We start from the raw sequence: 9,167 nt of genomic DNA, 5'->3' as shown, positions 1-9,167 counted from the left end.
TATATATATATATATAAGGCTGATACATCAGACTACTATAGCAATGAAAGATAGGAGAAGAAATTGGATATGAATATACATATAATGATATCTAAATATTATAGTATTGAACAATAAAATAGATTATTATTTAATTAACTATTGCTACATGTTATAGCACAAATATGAATCTACTCAATATGAAAATGCACTGTCAGTTTTATGGAAATGTGAAAAGTAGCACTAAAAAGGATTGAACTACAAAAAGTGAATGTTTAGAGTAATATCATATAATTATAATTTGTAGTAAATTTTGTATGCATGATAAGTGAAAGTTGCGAACAATTATAAATTATTCTGTGTGAATTTTACATGATTATACACTACATATATTTTTCACATCTGCAACTTTCATTTATTCAATACTAACTCTCTATACATCTTCAATTTTATCTTAAACATATTGCTACTAATTTGTAAGATGCGTGTCAAATGTTTCTGAAATATTGATCCACTGTGTTAGGAGGAGAGCCGACTTTCAACACATTAATGATCGAGCCACATTTCGTAATGTTACTTCCATGTCGCTAAGTATTTTGCAGGTGCAGCGCAGCATCAGCATCAATTCAGTGATAATACAAATTTCATGAACAATTTTTACGTTTCATTAAAGAAAAAAAAATAATTAATAATATATGTGTAACATGCAAATGTAAAATGAATGGATAAATAAAGACTTTCTTGGCTTATTTAGAACACTTTGTGTATTTTCACATAGGGAGAGCGAGAAAAAGAAAGAAAAAAAATATTTTTTATTATTTATTTATCTATTGTTTATTTAAACCTTATAAAATTGATAATGTTGATATGTGAAAAACAGGATTGAGAAGTAATGGGGAAAAAGTATAAAAAATATTTTTTAATAAGCTACTTTTTAAAAAAACTTGGCACCAAGTTATTTTTTATAAAGTAACTTTCCCAATCCTAGTGAGATAATACACTTTTAAAAAATAGAGAAAGAGAACAAGAAATGGTGTAGCATGTTTATTTAACATTCAGTATCATCCAAACTGGCGTTCTTTACATTTTAGATGTCAACATGTAATAATCAGAAGAATAAATTTTGTTCATATAAATTTGTAATATTTTAATAACAGATATAATCTAAATATTAATATGTATATTTCTTTCTTATTATAATACAAATTCTGATTTTTTGTATAATCTCTGAAGGCATGTGATGCATAATTAATTTTCAAGATGTTTTTATCAATATTTAATAATGAAGACACCGTTAAGTAATAATTATTAATAAAATAGATTGAAGATCTGAATTTGTAGTATTAAAGTATGATACATTTAATAAAATAATAATTATTTCAAAACTATCACACATATATATCCCATAATTTTTTAAATTACATTAAAACAAAGATTAGCATAATCTTCTAGAAAATATATACAATTAATTATATGTGTATATATAATTCACACGAGATCCTAGTCTAAATTTTCAGATTATATCAAATATATTCTAACCAGATATTAGTATCCAAAAATAATCCTTAAACTATATATTTTTTATGGGAGATAAGTGTCAACATATTAAATCAGTTATTCAACCAGTTATTAATAAAATTTTCATTAAAATTGCAAACACTACATAAAATAGTTAATTTATACAATTAATATATTGATCTTTTCTTGACACACAAACACGTACTGATTATTATATCTCTAATTTGAATATAATTAATAACTCATTTAATTTAAGAAAGTAGTTAAGTTACTAATTAGACTAGAATCTCAAAGTCATATCTAAGTCCAACATTCATCATTTATTGAATAAAACATAAAAATATAAATATATCTCGGAACATTACAAACATATTACTATGTTGATTATTCTGCGATTTTTTGCAAGTTTTATATATATGTATATATAAAATAAATTTATAAATAAAATTTTAAGAACTACTGTAAAGATTAATAAGTATTAATAATAATACAAATTGTTCAAAAGAATAAATTCGCAGCAGGCATGCAGATTTTTTGCTTTTTTTTTTTTAAATCGCGTATTCCCATTTTTTCAAGTTATGATAGGGTCCTTATATTGATTATTCTCTAATTTACTGTTTCTTTTTTTACGCCACTTCACATTTACATGATTACGTGACTGTGTGTGTGCGTGTACCTCTCCTTTTATGTTTCTTTGCTTTCTCACTCTACACTCAATCACATAATAAGGCAAATATGAAATATGTAATAATAAAGCAGCATGAAAGGAGAAAAATGCTAAATAACAGAGAATGGTGTAAAAATCAGTAAGGAAACTCTATTGTATTATTAGAATTAGAGTATTTTGCGATTTATTTTAAAGTTATAAATCCGTTAGTATCTATGAAAAATTATAACTTATTCCATACAATTACTACTAAGTAATTTGAATGTTTTTCCAGTGTCAATTTTATAAAAGATAACACACTCTGTGTAACATAGAGATATATTTATTTTTCAATTCAGATCTTCAATTCAGATCTAATGAGTGTAGCACACACACACGCACACATACACACAAACGCACATACCTCGAAATATTAACTCAACTGCGATTAAAATATCTTGGATTTATTTGTAGTTTGATTGCAATCTGTCTTTCTGATAAATATGGCCATATGGCCATATAATTTTCATATTTATTTGGTCTAAAGAACAGGATAAAGGTTTGCACTAAAATAGACATTGACTAGCATATCATGATATTTAATTTTTAGATTTTGAAAAGCAACAGAGTTATTGTTAAGAATTTAATTCAAGGGTTTCCAAAATTGATTGACATAAACTTTCCAAAAAAATTGTGAAGGTCGCTTGTTTTGTATATCCTGTATATGTCTTTTCAAGTTGTTTTAACGTTTCTACTCCTCCTTCCCTAATTAACATTACACAGTAGCGTTTTGCTGAAAAATAAGCACATATGATTATTATAATATATTTTAATAATCAATATATATATATATATATATATATATTTCAATAATTTTCTCGAAATTCTCATCTTTTTTTAGTAATGCCAATTATGTTAAAAAAATGTTCTTGCTTTCATAATTAGCTATATAATTATTCTGATAGAAAGGGAGGGTATACTCATTGTTAAATTTTTGCCTTTGTATCGTATCATAGAATATATGTATAGATTATTAAATTTTAATAAAATCTATATTGCAAAATAATATTCTTTTTAGACTTACGATTCTTTGTGCATACATGATGAATTGCCCATACTGCCCAGAGCTGAACAGGATATGCATCTGTACAACGTAATAGTGGAAAAAATGGTTGAAAGCTACGATAGGCAACCATTTCTCCTTGTGGTGTTTGCCAATGAGTTACAGCATGAACCAGTTGGTCCAATAACTGCTCTCTACTCGGTTGCAATGGCATATTATGCCAAGATCGAGGACCATCACTAAGCAAATGTGCAGCAATACCAGCTGCGAAATAGGATACGTCAATGTGCTCAGAATCGAGCAGCATAGAAAGCATTTTTATAAATCGTGGTTGCATAAGCCGTGGTCTCAAGTGATCAACCTGAAATTTTCAGTGTAAAGAATAAATAAATTGTGTCTTAATACAATGTCGTTAAGGATACAATGTTTATGTGTACAAATTTATATTTTACATTTAGTAAAAATCCTGATACAAACCTCTGCAATATTGTTTAACAGACCAAGAACTTTAGTTTCTACACTAGATTCTCCTTGAAAGCTATCCAACACTTCAAGAAATAATTCCATTCCACCTTCATCGAGAAAGACTTTACATGTAATAGCACTTTCATCCGTTAAATTCCATAGAGCGCTTAATGTAAATTTCATTGTAATATCTACTAGTTTAGATTCGACTTTAGATCTAACCATTGAAAGCAATTTCAACATGTATTGTGGTTGTGCACCTAGCATAGATGTTTCCACAGTCGATATCTTTGCTGCTAATATTGAGCAAATGGCCACAGACATACGATTCATAGATGCATCATCAAATGTTGATAAGCAATTCATAACTAATCTTGCACATCTATTAAATTAAAATTCTCTTTTTTATATTTATTTATATATATTACAAAAATATAAACTGTTTTCATGCTGAAATTTTAGTATGTCTATCCTGACAGTGATATTTTTAACTTTGGTTTTATTTTATATGTGACAGAAAGTATTTAAAACTATAGAAACATATATTACATCTTCATTCATTTATGTTAGGAGTAATATTCCGATTTAACAAAATATTTTTAATTTTTTAATTATTGCAACATAAAAATGAATATAGATGTAAGAATAATATTATTGCAAATAATAATGAATCTAAATAAAACTAGAACATTTTATCATGATATATATTATGAAAACACACACATGTAAGTTTTATAATAAAAAAGATGTACTTTTCCACTATACGACAACCATAATTAAAATTTCAGCATATAATATACATATATATATAGCTACCTATATTTGTCAAATGCAACATCCTGTAAGATTCTATCGCTGCATAAAGTCAATAGTGTGTTTTTCTGAAGTTGATGATTAGTCGGATATGATTCCATTGCTAATAATGTTAATTCAACTATCTGTTTAAGTATTGATGGATGAATCATAAGAGCTAATTCACCCTTAGTGAGATTATAGATACACGCAGTAGCTGCCATTTGTACACGGAATTCTTGTGGATGCTCTCTCATTCCAGGTAACACTAATTTTATCACATCGACTCGTGGTTCGAGAAAATTTGGTGTTAAACGAAATAAATTAAATAAACACTTTTGAAGATATATTGGCCTGTATGTATATCTTCTAAGAGCTTCCAAAATTTGACATTCTGTTGCTGTACCACTAATCTGAAGCAAAAAATAAATATACTTTATATTATTTTAAACACCAATTTTTTTCTATTAAATATTTATTTTTCTTTATGAATGTTGAAATGCTTTTATCAATTTAATGTTGTTGATTATTTATAAGTTACTCCCTTTGCATATTCCTTTTATTTTTTAATTGTGTATGATAAGAATATAAATAATAAACATTTTTTCAGCAATGCAATTTTACATTAACACAAATGAAAATTGATTGCTTATATATATATATATATATATAATAAAACGATGTAGAACACTTGATGTCAAATATGGATATTATAATTATTTCTCTATGATATATACAAGTGAGACTATATATTTTTTAAATGTAAAATATAATGCAATATACGAAGTATAATAAGATTATTACAAATAATAAAATAAGTACAAGAGGCAAAAATAACAAGAGATAGAGAATATATGAAAAATGTCAAACTTTGTACAAATAATAGTAACAATAATCAATAATAATGTTAGTCTACATATGTCCAAAGATATAACAAGTGTAATGTAACAAAATTATGGATTCTAATCTTTTTGCATAAAAGTAATACATAAAGACAGTATGGTTGTATAATTAATTTCAATATTATGTCAACTTACAACAAGTTCGGGTCTATAATCTTCATGTGTCGAATCTATGAAACTTTCATCATAACAAGCATCAGAATGCACCAGTCCCAGAAACCTCAAATGTGCATGTGATGCAATAAAATTTTTTAAATCTTTCGAATTTATATCATCTTTACCTATATAAAAAATGTTGTTTAATAAAAAAAGAACCTCTTGTGTCGTTAGTTAAGTATAATTTCATGAACAATTACCAGAATATTATATATAAATATAATATTGTGTCAAGTAAATAAATATCACTCTCTACTCACCCGACAAATCTAAAGTCGTCAAATAAGGCATACAATTAAGAGCTCTTAGAAAATCTGTTATTTTTGGCCTAGCTGGTGCAAAAACTTCAAAACCATGTGGATCTTTTTCATCGGAAATGTCTAAATGCCTTAATTCATTTAACTCCAGTAATACTGGTATTAAACTTCCACACCCACTTATTTTTAAATTGTACATATTTAATGTCTTTAAACGATCTTTACATTTTCTTAACGGTGTTATATCATCAACTCTTGTACAAGATATATCTAAGCTCTCTAAAAGGGGAAGATCTTCGACTACTATGTCCAAACCATGTTTATTAAATTCTGTCCCTGAGACATTCAAGGTGTGAAGCGCCTTTAATTTGTTTAATGTTGCAATATCTACCATGCGTTGTCTACAACACAAAATATGTGTACAAAGTTATAAAATTATCAACAATCTCCTATAATTCAACTTAAAAATGTGTTGTAATGTGTGTGAAGCTTGATAATAACCTTGAAAAATCCATAAAGCTTCCTTTAGCTACACTTAGCGACCTAAGATTTTGTATACTCCAATCACCTAAACAACTAATTAAATCATTAACAGTTATTTTAAGTCCATTTACTATTAAATCTATAACTTTATGTTGCTTAAGAACACTTAAGCCTTTAGCTGATAATGTCGACGCGTCTTTCAGTCGTACATGCCTAAAAGAAAATTAAGTATTGTTATAAATTCTTTCTTTTAATTAAATTTTAATTAAATCTCATCACCTTAATCTAGTGGTCTTGGAGTCAAAAAGTGTAATTGTCAAGTCGGACAAAGTTTTTTTTTCACACAGGTTGGATAATAATTGCTCCGACACTTCGGCCGGCAAAAAGGCGTCTGGATGCTTAAAGGTAAGCCGAGTTGCAGAGTTGGAGGGAGCATCATTAGATAATGTTCTACCTATTGTAGTATCAAAAGCAACTTCTGCACTATTACTATTCAATGTACAGACATCTTGTTGATCTAAAATATATGCTTCTTTAATTCTGCAAAGTTTGCAATGTATAATTTCATACAGACACTTACCGGAAACAATGGTACTATTAGGAGTAGTGGAAGAATGTAGACTTGTATCACCGAGATGAACCTCGCACAAGCCTAGAACGTTACCGCAGATGAAATCGATGCAAACCTCCTGGAGACTTCTTGGAGATTCAAACATTTTATATTTCTGCTGTCATTTAACAATTTCTGGTCCTTTTTTACTCTATTGACTTTTCATACAACATTAGTCATCTGTGTATTCACAATCTCGTACCTTTAAAATGCAACATTAATAAAAATGCGTGAACACTTTGATATATTTCACATCTTCATTTTTTAATATTTCAAATAAATTATACCCGCGCATATTAGATCATATGATGTCAAATAGGATGATATAAAACGGAAGAATTTTCTTCCGTGTCAAAACGTATGTCAAAATAACGTCACGTGAATGGTGCACGAATTAATTGTATAAAAGAAACTGTAAACTTTCTCGGGCACTTTCCTAATCAAAACAGAACATCAATGGAGGAAAGTGCATATTCTTGCCAGTATCGCTCGGATGTGATAGTGTTTTAAATATTATGATTACGTAATAATACGCGGAAGTGGAGAACTAATATACTGACTAAACATTCCTATCGCGAGGATTGTGTTAAAATCAAGGATAACCGCGATTAATCCGAAATCGCGTCATTTGTCGAATTTCCCTGCCAGAAGTATTTAATACCGAGTCCAAATACGACACGCGACTTTGCGGAATAGCGAGAATAAAGCCCTCTAAAATAACCGCGAAAGATTGCGGACTCTCATCTGTGACGAGGATGCCATATTGACTCGTCAAATGTCAAAACAGACCAAAAAAAGAGCACAACTGTCATCGTTGTCGTCGTCGTCGTCATTGGTGCGGCGCAGTACAATCACACCGATTTGTGTTGCATATATTATTATATTATTATATTGCAACGCACACTACTGAGACGCACACGCGCGACGATAGCGCAATAAAGCGAATCGTTTTATCTCGGCTGACGGCCGATTGGGCCGATTCGTCGTCAGCTGATTTTGGCCGCTACACGAGAATTAGAATAAATGTCAATTTCTCGATTCCGTTACGTATGTGACGTACATACATACGTATAAGTACCTCGATGAGAACGTTGTCGACGTCGTGACATCCGTTGATATTGCTTTATTACCCATATTAATCGCGCTCGCGCGTACAACGTTCCGATGTCCATGTATGTATGCACATGCGAGTGACGGGCAGCGATCGGTCGTCGGTCGCTGACGTTGACGTGACGACGTGACTGGTGACTGTAGTATCGTGAGAGGAGAGATCTGTGTTTGTGGTTTAGGTCCGTCGCTCTCGTATAGTCAGTTGGTTATTGACACATTGCCAATATGGCGGTAAAGTGAAAAAGGCTTCTGCAACATGCATCGTGATCTCATTCTCGCGCAGTGAGAGTTTTCCCAGGTAACTCTCTCACCACGTCTTATTGTCGATGCGAGACGCAATTGACACGCCAGTCAGTTCATAGATTCTCTTTAATACATCTGTATACATTTTTATAGTTTCTTTAAACTTTATATATGTATATATATGTATATATATGTGTATATATTTCGTCGATATTTGTCCTAATTCGTATATGATTTAGTAAGTATCTCAATAAATCAAATTGTGTCAATAAAAGAACTCTGGAATAATGAATCTCTATATAAAGAATTAATGTAGAAAAATATTTCATTAACAGAGTGTATTAATTAAACTCTTATCTTATCTTGAGGGAGATAATATGCATGTCTGTCTTTTAAACTTTATATTAATGCAGATTGGAGTAAGCGTAAAAACAAAAGTTTTTATTAATAAATTTACTTATATAGCTTTAACATATATAGATTCAACAAATATCTCTTTAAATTTTAGGTACTTGCTGAAAGTCTTTTCAAAAATTTAGAGACTGCATTTTTCTTTCTATATTATATTTAGTATATTTTTTTTTAAGATTTGATCTGAGACCTGTTGCTGGCAGCTATAACTATGGTATGAGTCTGTCATCAAGTGAAGTAATGTTAGACAATAATTAACATTCTTAATTGCTCTGTATCCTTTACTTGGACTTCTTTGAAAGATGCCAAGTTTACGGAAGAAAGTTGCTGGTTTTATGCGCCAACTATCTATTAGCAACTTGGCTGGGGCTGTGGAGAGTATAGGTCTTGGGGAACAGTCACTTCAAAGCCCGCAATCGTTAACTCAGGAATTTCCTGGTGGCTGTTTCATCACACGTTATCTCAATGGGTAAACATTAAAATAAAAAATGCAGTTAATTAGATAATGTTAATTAATTATAATATATATATA

At 29.5% G+C, this 9,167-nt stretch overlaps 2 protein-coding genes across 7 annotated transcripts in view; one reads left to right on the top strand and one right to left on the bottom strand.

Annotated features, from left to right (window-relative positions):
* Positions 1 to 1,009: 1,009 nt before the first annotated feature.
* On the bottom strand, positions 1,010 to 8,085 carry LOC115233767 (protein zyg-11 homolog B-like). Of its 5 annotated transcripts, none has more exons than XM_029804341.1 (10): positions 7,159 to 7,912; positions 6,842 to 7,073; positions 6,541 to 6,778; positions 6,280 to 6,474; positions 5,782 to 6,179; positions 5,501 to 5,646; positions 4,488 to 4,876; positions 3,684 to 4,053; positions 3,228 to 3,567; positions 1,010 to 2,936 (listed from the first exon to the last, which is right to left on the bottom strand). In XM_029804341.1, exons 2-10 carry the CDS (start codon positions 6,975 to 6,977, stop codon positions 2,779 to 2,781), a joined length of 2,370 nt encoding a protein of 789 aa, XP_029660201.1. In that variant the 5' UTR covers positions 6,978 to 7,073; positions 7,159 to 7,912; the 3' UTR covers positions 1,010 to 2,778. The 5 variants fall into 5 exon arrangements, with proteins under 5 accessions (XP_029660201.1, XP_029660197.1, XP_029660199.1 ...); XM_029804337.1 differs by lacking the exon at positions 7,159 to 7,912 and adding an exon at positions 7,950 to 8,085 and having other exon boundaries at positions 2,618 to 2,936; XM_029804339.1 differs by lacking the exon at positions 7,159 to 7,912 and adding an exon at positions 7,940 to 8,076 and having other exon boundaries at positions 2,618 to 2,936.
* A 54-nt stretch (positions 8,086 to 8,139) lies between these two features.
* Positions 8,140 to 9,167, top strand: part of LOC115233769 (PP2C-like domain-containing protein CG9801) — a 3,522-nt gene continuing 2,494 nt past the window's right edge. The window contains exons 1-3 of one of the 2 annotated variants that reach the window (XM_029804342.1): positions 8,140 to 8,279; positions 8,812 to 8,849; positions 8,938 to 9,104. In XM_029804342.1, the coding sequence (XP_029660202.1) occupies positions 8,847 to 8,849; positions 8,938 to 9,104 (170 nt within the window). In that variant the 5' untranslated portion in view covers positions 8,140 to 8,279; positions 8,812 to 8,846. Of the gene's footprint in view, positions 8,280 to 8,334; positions 8,463 to 8,811; positions 9,105 to 9,167 lie in introns of those variants that run through there. The other variant, XM_029804344.1, reaches the window with a different exon arrangement.

This window comes from Formica exsecta, unplaced genomic scaffold (assembly GCF_003651465.1).
Source record: "Formica exsecta isolate Colony F162 unplaced genomic scaffold, ASM365146v1 scaffold191, whole genome shotgun sequence".
Classification (NCBI taxonomy): Eukaryota; Metazoa; Arthropoda; class Insecta; order Hymenoptera; family Formicidae; genus Formica; species Formica exsecta.
The sequence above is the reverse complement of the archived record's forward strand: the minus strand, read 5'-3'. Positions and strand labels throughout refer to the sequence as shown.